The sequence below is a fragment of the Chlamydotis macqueenii genome, chromosome 1, assembly GCF_036417535.1.
Source record: "Chlamydotis macqueenii isolate bChlMac1 chromosome 1, bChlMac1.mat, whole genome shotgun sequence".
Lineage (NCBI taxonomy): Eukaryota > Metazoa > Chordata > Aves > Otidiformes > Otididae > Chlamydotis > Chlamydotis macqueenii.
The window spans coordinates 33,450,827-33,472,504 of NC_141556.1; the positions used below are offsets into that span (position 1 = coordinate 33,450,827).

General features: G+C 40.7%; 1 protein-coding gene across 2 annotated transcripts in view; it reads left to right on the plus strand.

Annotated features, from left to right (window-relative positions):
• Positions 1–21,678, plus strand: part of ANO6 (anoctamin 6) — a 76,982-nt gene that overhangs the window by 45,588 nt on the left and 9,716 nt on the right. Inside the window, exons 5-17 of one of the 2 annotated variants that reach the window (XM_086748343.1) lie at positions 1,615–1,893; positions 2,260–2,373; positions 4,351–4,466; positions 4,911–5,045; positions 5,322–5,427; positions 6,703–6,763; positions 10,342–10,487; positions 11,946–12,023; positions 13,337–13,562; positions 14,450–14,619; positions 15,937–16,034; positions 17,068–17,198; positions 17,987–18,192. In XM_086748343.1, coding sequence (XP_086604469.1) covers positions 1,615–1,893; positions 2,260–2,373; positions 4,351–4,466; positions 4,911–5,045; positions 5,322–5,427; positions 6,703–6,763; positions 10,342–10,487; positions 11,946–12,023; positions 13,337–13,562; positions 14,450–14,619; positions 15,937–16,034; positions 17,068–17,198; positions 17,987–18,192 — 1,866 coding nt within the window. The remainder of the gene's footprint in view (positions 1–1,614; positions 1,894–2,259; positions 2,374–4,350; positions 4,467–4,910; positions 5,046–5,321; positions 5,428–6,702; positions 6,764–10,341; positions 10,488–11,945; positions 12,024–13,336; positions 13,563–14,449; positions 14,620–15,936; positions 16,035–17,067; positions 17,199–17,986; positions 18,193–21,678) is intronic. The other variant, XM_086748354.1, reaches the window with a different exon arrangement.

Below are 21,678 nucleotides of genomic sequence, written 5' to 3' on the forward strand. Positions count from 1 at the left end.
GGGGAGGCGCAGGCCTCATGGGCCTTGCAGGCCTCACCCTCTGGCCTCTTGCCAGGCAGCCGACTGGGCCCGACTCGGTCCAGCCCGGCTGCAAGAAGTGGAGAGGAGATGAGAAGTGAATGAGATGCAAAAAAAGATCCTGAGAGACATCTACCAGCCTGTTGTGAGGAACGGCTGCAGACGCCAAGGTCAGTTCAGAAGGAGGGGGAGGAGTAATGCGGCTCCTGGCCAAGATTCCCCTGCAGCCTGTGGTGACGACCATGGTGGAGCAGGTTGTCCCCCTGCAGCCCATGGAGGTCCACGGAGGAGCAGAGATCCACTTGGAGCCCGTGAAGGACCCCATACCGGGGGAGGTGGATGCCTGAAGGCAGCTGTGGCCCGTGGAGGGCCCGCTGGGACAGCTGTTCTGGAGAGACTGCACCCGTGGAAGAGATGACCCACGCCGGAGCAGTTCCACAAAGGACTGTGGCCCGTGGGAGGGACCCCACAATGGAGCAGGGGAGGAATGTGAGGAGTTCTTCCCCCAACCATGAAGCAGCGGTGTGAAACAACGTATGATGAACTGACTGCAACCCCCATTCCCTCTTCCCCACCCTGTGCCACTCGGGAGGGGAAGTTGGTAGAGATAATGTTAAGCTTGGGAAGACGGAGGGGTGGAGGGAGGTTATCTTGTTCTCTGTCTCATTATCCTGCTGTTTGTAGTAATAAATGAATAGTTTTCCCCAAGTTGAGTCTGTTTTGCCCGTGACGGTAACTTTAAGGATTTCTCCCTGTCCTTATCTCAAACCTCGAGCCGTTTTTCCTTATATTTTCTCTCCCTGTTCTCTCGGAAGGTGGGGGGAGTGAGAGAGAGACTGCGTAGTCTGGTCCGATCGGGGCTGAACTACGACAAACTGGAAGTTTCTCCAGGCTAGATCGGGTATCTAACTGACATTCCTTAGCCAACAGGCTGCAAAATGTAATTTTATGTGGCTGAGACTCACTAATGCAGGGCATCAGTAGAAGGCCTACAGGCAATGTGTAGACAGGAGACAAGAGTGGCTGTCAAGGTTCCTGCTACATACTGGTGCTAGCTTGGGCATGCAACTGGGAGCAAACATGCTGCCTTCCTCAGTAATCTTGGCTGATTCCCCGTCCCCTCTCCCCATTCTCCCTACAAAGCTGGGAATTCATGTTGGCCAGGAGCACCCATGGGTGCTTAGCCTGCTCCCATCAAGTCATGTCAGCCTGGGGTTGCACCAACAGCTGCAAAACCACAGCTGCCCTGCCAGGCTGCAAGTACGCACACTCCTAATTAACCCAGATGGGGGAAGCTTTGCTAAACTTAAAGTACTCTAGTAAAATAGTTTGCAGAGATGTAAACATTAAGCATTAAGGGACCATTTAGCTGTCTTTCTCTATGTACCTTTATATGCCTTCTTATGCCCAAGTGTTTCCACCTCATGTCGGTGCTTTTACAAATACATTTGCTGAGGTGGGCAAAGAATGCAACTTTAAATAGGTCATCTATGAGCTGTAAAGAGCAAGAAAGTTCTGAACAGTTTAAGAAGTGTTGTGAAATATCCTCTGCTTTCATTTTCTCACACACTTATTTTTAATATTCTTTCATTTTAGGTTTTGGATGAAAAGCTTATTTTTGTGAAAGTGCATGCACCTTGGGAAGTGCTGTGCACATATGCCGAGGTTATGCACATCAAATTGCCTCTGCAACCCAATGACCTGAAAACTCGAGACTCAGCTTTCAACTGGTTTAGTAGACTCTTCAGAGTGGACGAAAATATCATCAAACCTGAGCAAGAGTTTTTCACTGCCCCTTTTCAAAAGGAGCGTTTGTCCAACTTTTATATTCAAGACAAAGACACATTTTTCAATCCTGCAACCAGAAGCCGAATTGTAAGTCCATGGAGTATTTCTAGCATTTAATCTTAAAAAGAAAATATTCTTGTAGCCAAATCAGTGCAATTACCTTCATGAAAGCATCCTGAAAAATTAGAAATATTTGGAGAAGTATTTGGGATGCAGTAGTCTTGTGTCATTTGTGAAACAGCCTGGACAATCCAGAAGGAAAACATTCCTTACATTTGTCCCATTTCTGTTCCACCTGAATTTAAAGGGAGATTTGAATGGTTCATTTAGTCTGCGCAATTAATTAATTTTTCTGCACTGGTTACCCTAACTCCATTATAAGCTGAGACAGGTATAGCTGTGTGTGATTACTTTCAGGTTGCAAGAGACACAAAAATATTTTATAAATTTCAGGTTCATTTCATCCTGTCTCGTGTGGAATATGCAACCAAAAACAATGTGAAAAAGTTTGGCATTAACAAATTACTGGACACTGGGATCTACAAAGCGGCATTTCCCCTTCATGATGTAAGTATGGTGCTTGTAGCTAAAATATTCTTTGAAATAGAGGTCTGAATCATATCTGTGGGGTTTATATCAAAAGATCCAAGCACTATTGATTGCCTTATTCCTTGACAGGTTGTTATATCAACATAGATATAGAATAGGACATACTTCGGCTAAAGATATTTTATTCCAAAGCACTGTTAGTTAAAAATGTAGCTCCATAACTGAAAAACAGTTTATTTCATTTAGGAGGTGTTAACTTTGTATTCTCTGGAAGATGTAGTTCAGTAAAGTGCCTGGCCTGAGTGATAGTTCCCATGATGCACTTTATCATCAATTCTAAATCAATTTTAACATTGTCCCCTTTTGTAGTATTCAATTTTTCAGTATTAAAATTCATATCAAATATGAACATTTTTAATAAAAATGTAGAATACAAATCTCATCTTAGGGTGGGCTACAGTCTCACACAGTGAGAAATATTCCCACAGTTCCCAAACATTGTAACATACATGCAGGGAAGCTCATGTTTCTGCAGGAAGGCTTTGTCCGGCCAGTCCAACACCTCACAGGTGATGCCAGAGTCATGTGGAGAAAAGTTTGACTAGGCTGACTTTCATCTTGCAGTAAGAAATCCAGAGCTTTTGTAGCTACACTTCTGAAACTTTTAAAAAATATAATTTAAAAAAGTAAGTTATCTGAAAATTGTTTTGTATACAAAGTCTAGCAATAGCGCAGAAAAAGAAAATGAAGGAGAAAAAAAAAATCAGATTTCAGACTATCTGAGTAAGGAAAAATTCTGTGTGAGGCTGAAAATAGGATGCAGTAAGCAAAGACTGAGGGCTGGTTTTCTACGTTATATCTATTATATACCCACCCCCCACACACACCTCCTCCCCATCAAAGCCACTGCTCTGTGTGTGAGGTGTGTTCTGTTGAGAAGACACTGAGAATACAGAAGGTCAGGAATGGTAACTGCTCCAGCTGTTTGAACTCTACTTAAAATATGCAGGAGACCTCCAAGGTTTTCAAGGAAATCTTTAAGGCAGAATCAAGACAAATCATGTTTCTTGTGAGTAACCCAAAGCTTTACAGAATAGCGTTAATATCATTCGTGGCTATTCATTTTTAGTTTCCTTTTAAAGATTTAAAATGTGCCTTGCAGTCTATTTCTATCATGGCTTGGGGAATTTGGGCTCAGTATGCCTAGTAATTAATGACTGTCTTTTTACACAATTAAAATTATATATCACAGCTACTCTGAAAATCAAAAGTAGCCTATAGATCTCTAGAAATGCCACTTGTCTTCTTGCATCACAGATATAGAATGGAAAATTCTCTCAAATAAGATAGACTTTATTGAAATAGATTTTCAAATAAGCTAGTAAAAAAACACAAAGATTGTCTCCATGTGAACTCCCTTTTAAATTTAAAACAGAGACTAGAAGCCCTGGATTTATCCCTCAGACTTTCCAGCCTTCATTGCAGTACAATATTATTTTGAAGCAAAGCATGTTAGCATGTTAGAGCTACTTAAAATCCACTTTAATTCAGTCCTCTTCTCTAACAAGAATGGCACTTGTTCCTAAGTGCCAAGACACTGATATATGCTTAGATCTAAGTTCTCTGACTCATCTCATGATGAGTCTCTGTTATTTTCAGCTTATGTATGTAAAGCGTCTGAGCAACCTGATCTGGTTGGAGATGTCCCTGCTCCTTGCAGAGGAGTTGGGCTAGATGACCTTTAAAGGTCCCTTCCAACCCTAACTGTTCTATGGTTCTATGGTTCGCTTTTGCACTCGGTGCTTTTCTGACAACCTTCTGTTCTGAATCCTGGTGCCCTCCCAGAGCTGCCTTCCTGCTCCATTTTCTGGCTTGCAGTGAGACTGGGCAAAAAGGCTGTTCCTCCAGGCTCTGGCTTCATGGCATGGAGATGAGAGCTGATTTGTGCTGGTTAGATTAATAGTGTCTTCTTCTCATGCTCTTTCTGTTTTGCAGTCTAGTTTTACGCACCTGTCAACAGACCCTGACTGCCCAAATGAACGATATCTTCTCTACAGAGAATGGGCTCATCCTAAAAATATTTTCAAACTACAACCCCTGGATTTCATCAGGTTGGTGTGACTGGGGCTGGACTAATGCAGGGGAAACTGGGAATTTACATCACAGGTCCAGTTTTGGGGATATCAAAGAGGCACAGCTCAGTACTGAGGGCAGGTACCTACACTTATATCAGCTCATGCATGGGAGCATTTTTAGAAGATGGTTTCATGATAAACCAGTTCATGAAAAGGCAACCACTTAAAATTTTTCTTTGCAAGGTATGATCTTTCTCTCTTTTTCCTTTATTTTTCCTCCCCTTCTTATCCTCTTATAAAAGCGTAAAAGTGGTGATAGAAATACCCAGCTATGATGCTTCTGCAATCCCAAAGTTCAAACCAGAGGAATATGACAATAGGAGATGGCGCAAAATGTCTGAAATGATGAGCCATTTGAAACAGAAATGCGAATTTACTTGCAGAAAAAAAAAACCAAAAAAAAACCTTTCCCCTCTACAGGAAATACTATGGAGAGAAAATTGGAATCTACTTTGCTTGGCTGGGCTTTTACACTAATATGCTGATCGTGGCTGCCGTTATAGGAGTTGGCTGTTTTCTGTATGGATTCCTGACAAAGGACAACTGCACATGGAGGTACCCGATCAGGCCTATGTTAATATTACATGCAATTTTGATCAGTCCCCTACAGAGAGGGGCTGTATAGGGCTTGCAAGACACTGCATAATAAAAAAAGGCAAGATAAAAGTGTTTGGAAATGGCGATATGTTGAAGGCGGAGCGGGGGGAATTTCTGAGAGCAGATCAATGGTAAATTGTTTCTCATTTTGCTGAGATTATTGCACTGTCCTTATGTGCAAAGAAGGACTAAAGAATGTAGTGTTGGTGGGTAACTAACTACTTTTTTTTTTAGCCAAGAAGTATGTGATCCCAACATAGGAGGTAATATCATAATGTGCCCTCAGTGTGATAAAGTATGTACCTACTGGAACCTCAGCATCACTTGTGAATCATCCAAGGTAACTACATTTACAACTTACAGACGTTGGACTTTAGTTGCAGTTTCTCTAGTACTACGTGTAAAACAGTGTTGTTCCTCCACTAATGTCCTGCAGAATTGCTAAAACTGTGCAAATAGTTCTGCCTCTTGATGCAGCGACTGAATTTTGAAAAGTAGAAACGACAGTAATTGCTCCGCTTTGATCTAAGATGAAAAAATTAGTTGGTTTTTTTTTTTTTTAATTTTACATAGCCCCCAAATACTCTATATGGGAATAACAGGGAGTTTTAATCAAAAATTAAACTCTGTGGTTTCATTTTGGGGTACTTCTTCCTTTTAGGGGAAAAAAAATAAAACCCATGCTCAGTTACTAAAATCTTGATTCAGTGGCTCTGATTCAATTTTGCTAAGGAAATATTTAAAGCATGTTTTGACATTTCTAAATTCTGCCCCCTCTGTCCCCAAAGAAGGTATCTGGATTTGTGCCTTGAATTTGACGCACATTGTCAAGGAGGAGATGGGTACGTGGAGAGGCTGATGCGGGCCGTGACGGAAGCTGTGACACAGTCATGTCCTGTGAGCTGTGACACAGCCAGACTCTTGCTCTGAGTTCCTAACAAGAGGAGCCTGTCTGTCTCCCTCCACTAACTTGCCTCACTAGGCTGATGTTAGCCTTTTCCATTCTTTTCCATACACTCAGTCAGTCCCAAAACTGCAGTATTTCAGCTATTCATCAAAAATGTTTTGCCCAGCTTTAATGTGTTGCTGCAGCGCACTTAAAGAGTAAAAGGAATAAGAATACAGGGAAAAGGTTACAATGGCAAGAAAAGGCAAATTGTGTCCACAGAGGTATCTCATCAGAATGTGTTTTTACTAACCAGCTTGCTTTGTTGTCATCCTGCTCATGAAAACCAGATGTGTCCATTGCCTTTTTGGGGCTGTATTAAAAACACATAATTCCATACTGAGTTCCCAAAGCAGAAGTACTGTTTTTCCTCTTCCTATGCAACAGATGGGAGGATGTTTGATAGTACACCATTTTACTATCCTCTTGTTGCATATTTGGCTTGTATTTTTAATTCTGGGCTTTGCATTTAATTTCCTTAATTTACTGGAGGGTGTACTACATTGACAGAAATGGAGGAAATGCTATCAATAAAGATTGTTCATTAAACAACATAAAAGCTAAAAATCAACATGTTCAGTAAGCAGCTTCTGCTCTGGGTCAATATAGAAGAATTAATCTGGGTCAATTATATTTTAAGCCTTTTTTTTCTTTACCATTTTTTTCCAGAAACTCTGCATATTTGATAGCTTTGGAACACTGGTGTTTGCAGTATTTATGGGAATATGGGGTAAGCTGATTTCAACAACTGTGGTTTGTCATCTAATTTCAGCCAAGGCTCCAGCATCAGCCAAGAAAACATGGGTAGATTTGCAACCACTTCATTTTCTAGCACTCAGAAATTCACCAGTAGGTAGTTCCATAGAAGATACATACATTCACAAAAAACTCCTTTTTAGCATCATAAGAAAAAAAATGTAGAACATAAAAGTTGGTCTTCAGTGTCTGTTTTGTTTCATTTGACTTGGAGAAAAGTCCAGGAGAAGTGATTAGAGCTGCCTCATGTTCAGCCAGCAGAAGCCAGCCATATGCTTAAGTATCTCTGGCAGAGGAGCTGGGTTTTTTCCAAAGAGTTTTGGAGCTGCCTGTGCCTATTAACAGCTGTGTGACTGTGCAAGGCAGTTGAAAAATAGTCATTTGTTGTATTTCCCAGGAATTTTTTCCTCCTGTTTTTATTTAAGAAACTGATTGTAGAAAGTATATAAGTTACAAGCACTTGATTTATCTTTTAGCAGAAAATGTATCTGAAACCAGGATGTTTCCTATAGGTGAAACCACTTGGTACTATATTCAAGGGATTAGACAAGGTTTATTTTCCCAGAAATGGTTTGTGTTCATATTGGCAACTGTGTTAACCAGCTTTTATTGCACTCTCTTATCCACAAATTACCAAAATAAGTTATATGTTAGGTCTATGTACAGGGTACTATAGAGAAAGTAACTCGTATAACATTTTGGATTCCTATGTAGGCTAACAAGAATATATAATTTGCTTTCTTTGTGAAACACATTGTATTTTTATTTTGCTGTGATGACCTAAAGTGCTTCAAAATAGCTACTGCTTTAAAGAAATATAGGATGAAACATATAATTTCTAAAAGAATATTTATTTCAAAATGTACACTAAAATCAAAATACCAGCAAGAAATTCTCTAAATAAAAGAAAATTAGAAGTTTGATACTAATGTAATCTTCTCCTGTCATCTGAATAGTTAACTTATTTGCAATTTGCTTTTAAATTAAGATTGTGTTTCCTGTTTTGAATAATGGTTCCAAGAGTGATAATTAGAAAGTTAAGCTGTGTGGTTATAGTGATGGCTGCAAGGTCTATTAGTATTCTTATCATAAGTCCACTATATACGGAGGTGAATTGTGTTAGAGCAATTCAGTCAAAATTGTACTGAATCCAAATGACCCATGGTCCTGGTGCAATTCCATCTGTAATTTTCATCTTATTCTCATTCTTTTGTAGACTTCTTGGTCCAAAACCATTTTTTAAAATATTAGATTTTTAGATATATTATTGCATCATTATCATCAATATACTTTTAATAATTACAAATTTTTTTTAATGTATTCCCTTCAAAGATCTCAAAGCACTATAAAACATCAGGGAATTTGGCCTCAGGAATGAGCCCTCTATACGTTAATGCTGGACCAACACTTCTGCCAGTTCTCCCATGACGGCATGAGTAGAGTGGCAAAGCTTCTGAGGAAGCAGCTTTCACTTCACTTGCTGCCATCACTGGATCCCCTCCCTGAACAAGATCCGTTAAACAAACAAATATTCTCCAACTGAGGCATTTCTTTTCAGTCCTTGGTGACACTCCTTCAGAGGCAGAATACCTGGGCTGTGCTGAATGGCAGTGTTGAGGAACACACGAAAAGGGACACCACAAGTTACTTTGGAATTAGCACTTGGGCTCTCCTGATTCTAAAACATAATTTCTTTCCACTGTTAAAAAAATGCTTTCAAAGTAAAAGCGAAATGTCAAATCCAGCAGCAGCTCCTTCCTTGATCTGAAAGATGCAACTTGGCTGCTGGCTTACTTTAGCTAGTAGAAGTTTGCTTTGTATTGGGGCTGAGAGGGCTCTCCCCATGTTATGGGCCCTTCCTTCGGTGTTAGCGCAGAGGCTATCACAGAAGGAGGCCCTGCACTTCTGGACTTCCCAGCAGCAGCTGGATTTGCAACTGGAGCAAATCAATATAGCCTGTAGCTTTCTGCGACTTGGACTGGGCAGCAGTTGAGGTTCATGGAAGACTCATCTCCTTTCTCCCCAGGAGACGACAGGTGTGATCCTCTGGCCCACTGCTTGGAATGGTCTTTGTGCTTCTAAGCATGAAGTAGTGGAGAAATCCTTGTGAAAGAGGCCCCTAGATAATTGGAGGTGGAGAGTTTCCTGGGGTTTTGCCTGTGTGCAAATGCCAAGGTCATGTCGCAGCCCAGCCCATGGAGTTTTCTGGTTTTAAATGCTTCCATTTGGGGCTAATTGACCACACTTGATTTTGGAAATAACCTTTAATGTTTGGACTTGTAACTGCCTGCCATTGATGTTTCATCATTCAGGACAAGGTACCAAACAATTAAACAAAACACTTTTAGCGTTAATTACTCCCAGACAGCCCGAGTATGAGGAGCACAGTGGGGGGATGCTGGGGGATGCTGACTCCTCCTGGAGTCAGTGCTGCAGACCCACACCACTACTCATTTACTCTGAGGACCCTCTGTCTTCAGTAATAAAGCATCCCAATGCACTGGGGAGCGTGGTCCTGAGCTCCTCCCAGCCTTCTCAGCTGGGCCTGTCATTGCCTCTGCTGCCAGATCTACCAGCATCATGCCTCAGGCCAAGGTAATGAGTGTGGCTGGATTGATGTCTAACTAGCACCACTTAGGCTTCTCTGTACCTGGTCCCCTAGTGCTACCAGTTGTAGGAGCACAGCTCAGGGGAACGGTTGACCCAACCCAGAGAGTTTCTAAGCTCCAGGCCATGCAAAAAGAGCTGCAGCCTCTCCAGATTCATGCTAGCAGAGGACAAAAGACAGCTGTGTTTTAGCCTCTTTACCTGAACCACCATTGATTCTTGTAGTCTGCAAACTGATAATTTTGCAGACAAAACAAAAATTGCAGGCTGAATGAACATGAGCTTTGCCCTGGGACAATTTTTGGCCTACTGAGTTTTCCTTTTCTAGAAGTCCTGCACTCTCCAGCATTTTGTCTTCCCCTATCCAACCAGCTTGCTTTCTTACGCATCCTGTGAGAAACTTTTTCAAGACCAGTCTGTATTATGAAATCCTAAGTGTTCATATTCTAGCCTTAGACAGAAAGGAAATAAATTTATCTATATTCTCTAGCATGTGCTTACAACACCATTTGCCTCAGGTTTCTTTTAATAAACTACCTATATTTAGATTAGATATTAGGAAAAATTTTTTTACAATGAGGGTGGTAGAGCACTAGAACAGGTTGCCCAGAGAGCTGGTGAAAGCCCCATCCGTGGAAACATTCAAGGTCAGGTTGGATGAGGCTCTGAGCAACCTGATCTGATTGGAGATGTCCCTGCTTCTTGCAGGGGGGTTGGACTAGATGACCTTTGAAGGTCCCTTCCAACCCACACCATTCTATGATTCGATATATCCAAAGCAACAATCACATAAAGAAGTAGATCCGGTTATTTTCACCATTACAATAGCCAATAAGGGTTTTATTCCATGTCTGTGGAAATCTGTATGGAATTATTATAGCCCAGGGGGTCAAGCAGTGTCCAGCACTCACATGCTATTGCTCACTTTGTTTATCTTCTGAATAGTTACTTTGTTTTTGGAGTTTTGGAAGCGACGGCAAGCTGAACTGGAGTATGAATGGGACACAGTTGAATACTTGGAGCAAGAAGAACAAGTCCGCCCAGAGTATGAAGCTCGATGCACTCATGTAGTAATGAATGAAATCACACAGGTAAGGAATATTCTGGTCACTGGTGATGGCTACAGCAAAAGACATGTTGTGAGAGGACCCTGTGAAAATGGTGAATCTGGACTGGAGCGGTATAGATCAGCAAAGCTGCAAGGAGAGCTGATAAGCTGGCCTGGAAATAGTGAAGTTATAAAGTACAGGTGTATGGGAGGGAATTTATACCTAACTGTAGGCACTTTAAAGTATTACCTGTCTGAGGAGCTTGCATTGTTGAGATTCCTGTGTCATAAATAAACAGAAGTAGGCATCATCCCAAGCCTAGGAGAATAAGTCTATTTTATTAAATCCCCCAATAAATGATTCAGTGTTGCTGCCAGAGGCCAAAATCACAGACCATTTGCTATCTTTGCCTAAGAATGCATGAGGAAAAAAGGGTGAAATAGAGGGAAAGATGTTAAATTATGTATCATGTCAAGACTGTTTTTTTAACCAAAGATATTTCTGTTTGAAACATATAAATAGGTCTGGTTGCTAAGTGCATGTGGAGGCAATTATGATCAATAACAGCAAACTCACAGGGACAAGGATAATCCTCATTTCAATGAAATAGGTTTCATATTTACGAGTATCTTAGTTTAGATCTCTATTTACTAAACATTTTTAGTAGCTTTAGCTTCTGCAGCTCACTCCAGCTCAGCTTCGCTTTTTATTATTCCCTGTCAATATATTCCTCTGGCATTTATCTAATCATTTGCATTGCTTTCACATTCCATCCACATCATACTAATGTCTATTAGAGGGCACTTGAAAAGTTTCAAAATTAGCTGCCCTAGTTGAAACTATCCTGTGCAGATCTTCTTTTAATATCTTTTACTATAAAAAAACCTGGTTCTGTTTAAAAGCTTATAAACCTATGCCAGCTTTAATGTATAAAGTCATGGCTAGAATGTTCTTTTCAAACAGTTCAAAGAGTGAAGAATATGCTAAAACATAATTATTTTGATCCTTAGAGATCCTATAAAGATCACACTGGGATTAGCATTTTCCTTGGGAAAGCCATCCCATTGTTCCTATAGGATAAATTGAGAAATATGGAGATCACAGACCACAATTTTAGTGCCTGCTAATTTTAGCCAATGAGATTTGAAAGATAATGACCTTGGATCCCATGATCAGCCAAGAAGGATGGGTCTGTTGAAAAGGACTCTGCACCCTGTCATAGCTGAAGTCAGCAAGAGCTGAGGACGCTCAGCCTCTGTGGAAGTCATTTTTATCTTAGAATGGGCGGGGAAAAAAAAAGACACATGTAATCAGGCAAGACTTTTGAAATAATGAATAAATGTGAATTTCCAGAATAACAAAAGCAAGAAAGGAAACAAAACCAGGGACTTTTTCCTTTTTTTTTCTGCCCTCAATATTGTAAAGGTTTAATTGGAGCATAGAAAAAAATATGAATAAAAGATTGAGTGCATCCTTGATCTGTTTCTAAATCTTTTACAGCAGGAAGAACATGTGCCGTACACTGCCTGTGGGAAGTGCATACGGATGGCTTTCTGTACAAGTGCAGTCATCTTCTGGGTAAAGTTCTCCTCTTATTCTTTCACCTCATGAATTCACTTCTCTAGTAAGTGTCTGAAAAAAGATCCTTCTGAACTGAACAGAAGGTAACAATCAAACAGGTTCATTTGGACAATGGTTTTTAAATAGAAGGAGGTAGATTCGGATTAGACATTAGGAAAAAAATTTTCACAATGAGAGTAGTGGAACACTGGAACAGGTTGCCCAGAGAGACGGTAGATCCCCATCCCTGGAAGCATTCAATGCCAGGTTGGATGGGGCTCTGAGATGTCCCTGCTGCTTGCAGGGGGGTTGGACTAGATGACCTTTAAAGGTCCCTTCCAACCCTAACTGTTCTATGATTCTATAATATATAACATGGTGAGCATGCCCAGAGAGGTTGCCTTGAAAAGCTCAGTGTTTTAGCATGCTGCATGTCGTCCTTGCAACTGGAAAAGACCTCATTTAGGTGATAATGGACAGATAAGAAATGGAGTGGTGTCTGGCAGCCCAGGAGAGCTTCAGCGTTAACACGCCTGAAACACAAAGGAAAGAATACTGGCTGGCTGTTGGATTTAACTAGGCAGACTTAAGCTTGAAGGGAAAAGATTTGGTCTGGGTTTATAATTTGTATTATCCACTCTTTTATTACGTGCAGGGAGGGGGGAGGCAGGCGGATTCATGGCAGTTTGTGGGTAGTGAAAAAAAAGCTGTGTGGCTCTGAGGACCTTAATCTGAATAACAACTAGAGAACTAGCAAGAAATAAAAGCAGGAGGAGAAGCAGAAAGAGAGGAGATGGCAAGCAAGATGAGATACATGGATCATTATTACAACTCCTGCAGATTACTTGGCTTAAGGTTTGTCTGTTCCTTTGAGGGGTCTCTAGTCTGTAATATTAGCATGTGAAAGAGAAGGTACAGCCCCCTTCATAATAAATGCAGTACATTTGCCATCCTGCCAATTGCCCAATGTCAAAAGAGGGAGGTTTCTTCCTAACTCCTGGAACCATCACATGCCTTGAGCTACGATTTGATTATGCATCTCATTATCTTAGCTCGCATTGGTACAAACCTTGTTATTAGTCATAAAGCAGACCATCTATTTTCTTTCCTAAAGATTAACTATGCTGCATGAAAAAAAAAAAGGCTTCTTTTATGGATTCTAAATTTATTGCTTTCTATCTTATTTGAGCGTCTTCTTGTACTCATCTTATGTGATGGAATGACAGGCACACAATCCATTTTCTTATGCCTATTGTAAAAAGTATTTAAAACTCACTTTCTCGCAGAGCCACTGGTTCAATATTAACATCTTTCTTGCTTTCCCTTGGCAGATTCTTTTGATTATTGCTTCAGTTATTGGAATAATTGTCTACAGACTCTCAGTTTTCCTGGTGTTTTCTGCAACATTGCCACAGCACATTAGTGGAGCGGAAGCGATCCGCAAGTACCTGACTCCACAGACAGCAACGACAGTAACCGCTTCGCTCATCAGCTTTATAATCATTATGGTTCTCAATGTCGTCTATGAAAAAGTGGCAATCCTGATTACTGACTTTGGTATGCCACTGCTATACCTCCGCTAGAAACTTGTGGTAAAATGGCAAGAAAAAAATAGCATTTGTGTGTATAATAAGAGCTCCAATAAATGAACACCTGTACCTCATATTTCAGAATTTTCCCACCAAATGATACAATATCATCTAGAAATTTTCAACTACAGATCTTCTCAATATCAAAAGAATATGATATTCAGCTCTTCGCCTGAAAACTCCTTGTATAGCCAGCATGAAAGATCAATTGTTTACAGTTTTGTGCTTGTGAAGCAGACAAAGCAAAGAAAATTACTATAATAACCAAGCTTTATGAAAACAGATCAGTAACGCATAACACATTCAATTACATTAGCTTTTGTTTATGGGGAGAATAACTGTTTTCTTGTAAATAAATTAAATAAGGTCACTGTTCCAAAGCTAGATACAATGCCCATGTTATTAAATAGATAAACAGTCACAAATATTATTATTTTTTATATCCAGGCCATCAACATTAAATTAGCTATTTTACTTCAGATGTGTGAAGTAGTGTGGTGTTTTAATATAGTTTCATTTAATACTGTTTCATCAGCTCAAAGTGTTGCATTTACATCTTTCCTGAGTGTGCTGGATTTGAGTGCTTTGTTTTTCCCTTCAGTTATCAGAATTTTTGCTTGTTCTTATTGTCAGAGAACAAGTTCTTTCCTTTTTATAATATGTAGTTTTACAACTAGCATAATGGTTACAGTATATATGGGGATTACATACAATCTAATTCGTAATGTTCTCAGTCATATTAAGGAATACAAGGCATACACATACTTTTCCAGTTGAGGCTCTAAAGCAGCTGGTAGGTTACTTGTAGGTTGGCTTCATTTATTCATATATTTCTTTATTTATTTTTAATTGCAGAGCTTCCAAGGACACAGACCGATTATGAAAACAGCCTGACCACAAAAATGTTCTTGTTCCAGTTTGTCAACTACTATTCTTCATGCTTCTACATAGCCTTCTTTAAGGGTAAATTTGTAGGTCACCCTGGAAGTCGGGTTTACTGGCTAGGAAAGTATCGCACTGAAGAGGTAAGAATGTGTAATAGTGTTTGTTTTTAAACAGCAGAAGCCATTAGTCCAGGTATTCTGCTGCAATTAGAGTGTATAACATAGTTGTACATATTTAACACAGGGGTTCAAAAAGTGACTGCCTCCCAAGCCAATTACCTCCTTAGCAACCCCTAGCACAAATTAACGTGACACGAGACCAGTTGGCCATAGGAAGGTATTGCGCATACCCAGAGAAGCTTGTTCTCCCATGGTCCAACAGCCTGTGAATCAGTACAGAGGGGAAAGGGAGAACATCAGTAAAAGCATTCCTGTTCTGCTGGGTGACCATCACCTAGTGACAGCACAGTACAAAGCTGCATGACTTCACCTGGTGTTTCACTTTTTCACTAGTGTCCTGTCAACATACCATATATGACCATGTGTGGCCTGGAATTGTCTTTTGCACACATTACTGGAAAGGTTTGCCTAAATCGTAGAATCATAGAATAGTTAGGGTTGGAAGTGACCTTTAAAGGTCATCTAGTCCAACCCACCTGCAAGGAGCAGGGACATTGCCAACCAGATCAGGTTGCTCAGAACCTCATCCAACCTGGCCTTGAATGATTCCAAGGATAAGACATCTACCACCTCTCTGGTCAATCTGTTCCACTGTTCCATCACTCTTATTGTAAAACATTTTTTCCTAATGTCTAATCTGAGTCTACCTCCCCCTATTTTAAAACCATTACCTGTCGTCCTATCACAACAGGCCCTGCTGAAGAGTTTCTCCCCATCTTTCCTGTAGGCCCCCTTTAGGTACTGGAAGGCCGCTATAAGGTCTCCCTGGAGCCTCCTCTTCTTCAGGAGGGGGGGCTGATCAGCCCCAACTCTCTCAGCCTTTCCTTATAGGAGAGGTGCTCCAGCTCTCTGATCATCTTCATGGCCCTCCTCTGGACTCTTTCCAACAGATCCATGTCGTTCTTACATTGGGGGCTCCAGAGCTGGACGCAGTACTCCAGGTGGGGTCTCACGAGAGCGGAACAGAGAGGCACAATCACTTCCCTCAACCTGCTGGTCACACTTCTTTTGATGCAGCCCAGCATACAGTTGGCTTTCTGAGCTGCAAGCGCACATTGCTGGCCCATGTTGAGCTTCTCATTGACCATCACTCCCAAGTCCTTCTCCTCAGGGCTGCTTTAAATCCAGTCTCCATTCTCTGATGCTATACATAGTCTTACAGCATTGCTTTAAAAAAGTTTATCATAATAAAACAGGAATGTATTATTTTAAATGCTTCATTCACACCTGAAAAGTTACCCAACTTCAAAATTTTTTCGTGTCTCTCCCAACCTTCAGTGTGATCCAGGTGGATGTCTCCTTGAACTCACAACTCAGCTTGCCATCATAGTAGGAGGTAAAGCAATCTGGAACAACATTCAGGAAGTGCTTGTTCCGTAAGTTCAAATGATTAAGTAATCTGCTCTTTCGTATTTGAGAGATACTGCTTTTGCTTGATGCGTTCAGGCATTTGGTCACTAGATTTGATGGGTACATTTTGTACTCTAAAAGAATAAGACTAGTCTTTTGCGGCCTTTTTAGACAGTTTGGCTATTTTCAGTCTGGTAGCTCTGAGCTCCTGTCTCTGTTGTTCTGATTGATTTTAGTTGTAATCAGAAATGCTTCCTTCCTCTGCACATCAGACTCAATGTGTTTCAAGTCAGATACTTAAAACTGAGGCAACAGAAGCTCTGAAAATGTTAAACTAAATAGTGTTGCTTAATATTGAGTGGAATCATTTGTTGTTATACACTGGGCTTTTAAAAATCATGCATAAATTACTAGTTGAATTGAACTCATTTAGTTTTACAGTTATACTTGACATTTATAGTGCCTATAGGTTCTCTTTCAGTGGGGCAGATCTCTGGAAGGTCATGTTTTAATGTAAAGAATATGCAAAGTGCTAACCACAAATGCCTTCCCTTTGATTTAGGTTAAGATACAATCCAGGACTCTGTTCTTGGTCCCAGGACTTGTTCTTTATTTCACACTGTGAAATTTTGGTGGCTGTTATGTTGGCTGGAGTAGGAAACTCCCAGTTTGCTTATGCCCTCCTGAATGCCTCAACCATTCTATGACTCTGTGAATTTTGTGATCAGGAGGAATTAATATGTCTAACCACAGGCCTACATTTAACTTGATTTTTTGTTACCTTGAATTTTATGTGGTCATCCACCTGTACAACATAAGTATAAATCATTATGATTCTGATCTGTTGCCCTTTTAGACTCTACTTATGGTTGTAAATAACTGCTTTCAGGATAAGGCAACAGAAGATTATACTCATGTTTGAAGGAAGTTTTCAGTAGTTCAAGAATAACTAAATCCACTGTTAAAAGCTATAACAGCACAAATATCCATTTTTTCCATTTACTGAACTTTTTAGGTCATTTTACCAATGTTAGTGGTCTTTTTCTCCCTGGCTGATAGTTGGGTTAAGAATCTACTGGGAAGATACTGTGCAGCTGCTAGATCAGAAAAACTTGTTCCACGCTGGGAAGAGGACTACCACCTGCAGCCCATTGGAAAACTTGGACTGTTTTATGAGTATCTTGAAATGGGTAAGTGGCCATTCTGTTCGGCTTAGCTGTCACTGCTGGATACAAACGTGCTCTAAAGAAAATCTTCATACAAGCAATGCTTGATAAGTTTATAGACAGAGGAGACATGAATGTTTTCCAAGTTTTGATGAGCCATTATAGGTAGTTTTGCAAGCTTTTATTAAGCAGCTGCGCCTCAATCCAATTTATAACTAGGAAACAGCACATGATTGTACAAGGAGAACTGCTGCTTCTTTGCCCTGTCCTCTGAGAAATGCATCCAGAAGGCAGAGAACTGCCATGTTCTGGTGTTGTCCAGCAGAGCCCGGTGTCACACTGCTCTGCCAGGGATCTGCACTCAGCAATACTTGTCACTAGTCTCCTGGGAGCTGCCGGATCTCCGGTTTGTTGCCATCATCCATTCTGTCACAGCATTGCCAGCGTACTTGTGGCAGTGCCCAGACACCGATAAGATGATTTTTAGTTCGGGCTTTCCAGCACAACACTGAGACAGTCATTAGATTTCCAAGTCTTCATGATGAAGACATAAGAAAGAAATGGATGTTTAAGTACCCTGAATAGTTCCTCTTGGTGTGTTGTGACTTGTAACATCTTCCTATCTCTCCACTTAGCAGGTGTTTTCAGTACTGTTGTCCTTCTGTCTTGTCATATATAAGATTTGCTAGGAATTCAGGTGCTCTTTCTTGTCTCACTCTCCCAGAGTTGCAGTATATAAAGTATACGTACTTGTATGTCCTTATCTTCAGTAAGAAAACCCCGTCAACATATGTAACCTCTCCCTTTGACAGTTATACAGTTTGGTTTTGTCACTCTGTTTGTGGCATCATTCCCCCTGGCTCCTCTCCTGGCTCTTATTAACAACATGTTGGAAATCCGATTGGATGCGTGGAAGCTGACGACCCAGTCTAGGCGCATGGTTCCACAGAAGGCACAAGACATAGGCGCCTGGCAGCCCATCATGCAAGGCATAGCCATCCTGGCGGTGGTCACCAATGTAAGTACTAGGCCAACAGTTGCAAAAGGTAAAATGCCTTCACTGCAGGTGGTACATCCAGTCATGGGAATCATAGAATCATAGAATGGTTTGGGTTGGAAGGGACCTTTAAAAGCCATCTAGTCCAACGCCCCTGCAAGGAGCAGGGACATCTCCAACCAGATCAGGTTGCTCAGAGCCCCATCCAACCTGGCCTTGAATGTTTCCGGGGATGGGGCATCCACCACCTCTCTGGGCAACCTGCTCTGGTGTTCTACCACCCTCATTGTAAAAAAATGTTTCCTGATGTCTAATCTGAATCTACCTCCCTCTATTTTAAAACCATTACCTCTCGTCCTATCACAACAGGCCCTGCTGAAGAGTTTCTCCCCATCTTTCTTGTAGGCCCCCTTTAGGTACTGGAAGACCACTATAAGGTCTCCCCGGAGCCTCCTCTTCTCCAAGGCTGAACAGCCCCAGCTCTCTCAGCCTCTCCTCACTGGAGACGTGCACCACATGTGGCAATGTAGCACTGAAATGATCCTAAATGAATTACAACCATCAGTCCCTTAAGAGTTCAGCCCCTGTGAAACAGGCTCTTTGTTACTTTCCAGACGTTTTGGAAACAGAATATGGCTACTGTCTAAAATATTATATCTAAAGAAAAAAAAATTATTTAGAGTTGCTAGAGTCTTCAGAAAAAATTGTTACATATGAAGACTGTAGCACATCTTTCCTAAAATTATAGCGCATAGTACAGAGATCTTTTCAGACAGTCTACAGCTGAATTCGTGAATTCTGAAAAAATTAGGTTGCAGCTTAGCTAAGTTATAACTGATTGTTTTTTTCTAATTTTTACAATTCTTGTGGTCATGCCTTCATATTTGAATTTGGCTTTAAGCAATTTTGCACTTAAACAGAAATTCACCTTCTTTCTTGTGTACTTAAAAATACAATGTGTGTTCAAAATTGCAGCAGAATTAATTTTCTGGTAATTTGCAAATTAAACTGTTTCAGTTGAATTTAAAATCAATTTTAAAGAATTTCTTTAAAATATTTAGAAAAAAAAAATTTTCTGGTGAACATACTCCTAACAATGAAATTCAGACCATCCAAATTTCCCATGTCATTAATTCACCAAGATCTTCTATATGGGCTGCATTGTGGTGAGAAAAATAATCCATTGAACTCTACCACTGTGGATTATTTGATTGCTTATTCTTAAACAGTAGCTAATATGTATAATCTTTCAAAAAATTCCCACTGCTGACCTTTCTCAAAAGAGCAATGACCACTGGTTTGCTCTGCAGGGACAGTAACACCACAGACTGCCCATGGTTAATGGCCTTTTTCAACAAGGTCACCATTTTCTACTGTTATCAGTGAGATCAGGGATTCTGTCTGACACTCTTAAAGGTAATCACTTCCTCCAAGACCTTGTCCTTGCAGTAACAGTACCTTATTGCACTCAGTCAGAGTTTCTGGAGAAAGCAGTAGAGTCTGAAGACAAGAGTTCATCGTAGTCCAAGCTTTCACAGGAGGCTCTGCCTGTTTGGAGAATAGTGGACTTTGGGTAAGACGAGGGAGACAGAGCTGAGCACTCTACCATTGATACTAACCTCATAGTTAGAGGACTTATTTCAAATAAAAGAGCAATTCAAATTTAAATAAGGGCATGAACTTATTTTCCTATATCTCAAGCACCTTCTGTAGTCGTTAGGTGCTTGGCTGATCCGAGATCTCAACCCCAGAGATTCTGCTTTTCATAAATAATGGGACAAGTACGTGCATCTTCTTTTCCCACACCCAGGTGAGTGTCCCTGCATATTGCTCTATCTTTTTTCCCCCACTTTTAAAAGTCTTCGTTTTGTCCCTGGAAGAATGAGGCAGTTTTCAAAGAACGGGAAGATAAGCTTCCACGACCCGACTGCCTATTGGGTTATCATCTTCTCAGTAGCTTCTTTTTGTTATTTTGGGGGCTCCTGTAGAAATAGGAGTCTAGAATGGATTTCAGTGATTAGCCTGAGCTCCCAGATGTATTTTCAGGTATTTGAAGGTTTCCCAAAACGGCCATTATTTTTTTCAGAACTTTATTTCACACTATAACAATTCAACAGGTATGGTAAACATAGCTAGGATGTAGAGAGAAGACTCAGGAGGACATAAAGGCAGAGAATTAAGCAGAGAGAAAAGTCAGAAGAGAAAATGGAACTTGAAGATGGAAAATTTGCAAGAGAATCTGGAAGACAGACAACAAGCTACAGCATATGCTCCAGCTGTTTCGCACTGCTCTGCTGAGGCAAGCCAAACATAAATCCAGCTGTTCCATAGGCATGTGAAACATCCAAGGCCTACTAGTAAATCTGGTGTTAAAATTTAAAACAAAAATGATGCATCTTCGGTAACACATGTTCAGATTGTTAGAAATGTCAGGTGGCACCAGAGATACTTCGGGGCTCTTTTGTTTTAGTGCCTGTGTAAAAAAACTGTTAATGATAATTCTCCCAGCAAATTATAGAGCTAGCACAAATTCCCAGATGAAGCATAGCTGTAGGAAAGGAGACATAACATTGATGGTGCATCAATATCCTTTTTTGAACCATTCTGCTACAAAACTTATAAAATAAAAGGCGAAGAAGTTTCTGGTGCCCTGGAAGAAAAACAATTATGTTATTCTCTTGGATAAGCTAACTGCCTTTCCTAGTCAATCCAGCTGGGTCTAGTAGTACCACTATGAAATAAAAAGTTGGATATACACGTTAAGATTACTTTAAAATATTGATATGAGTACCTTAGTCATAGTCCTTATGATATTCAGGGCAGAGTTAAAGTGACTTTGGTGACCTTATGGTGACTCAGACATGTGTAGGCTTCTGTTAGGAATGTATTCATGCCCTGCTCTAGATTCTGCAGAAAAATGACCCAGGAATAGTTTTAGGTGCCTATCCCTACCCATCCACAACCCACCTGAGGCTAGTTGGTGCGTTGCAACCATTTTTAACTCCGAAATCCTCCTTTTGTGCTGTACTCCTCAAGGCATTGCTGAAAACACGGAGTCCTGAATGTGCGGAACGTATTGACAGCTTGGTTTTACTCTCTGTCCTCTCCTTGACAGGCACTCAATCCTTATGTTCATGTGACTGTTAACTGCAGGCATGTTTCTTTCAGAGTCACCCTTTTTGGAGGTCTCATACATTAGACAGAGTTAATGTCAGTGTGACTGTAGTGCCTTTGCCACTGACATCAGTGGGGCGATTGGCGTGCAAGGGGCACAGCACCAGAGACTGTCATGTTCAAAAGGCCCTGCTGCAGGTCTTGTAAGGACCTCAGAGAGATCAATATTTCTTGCTAATGAAGCGTGGGCTATAAAGCCATATACTAGATCAAATGCTAGAAGCTCTTTTCTGCCTTTAAGTGTGGTTTTTTTCTTGTTTGACATCCAGGATCTAGAATAGGCCACCAGCCTTTGCTTTGTCTTCCCTTCCTTGATTTTTTCCTTAGTACACA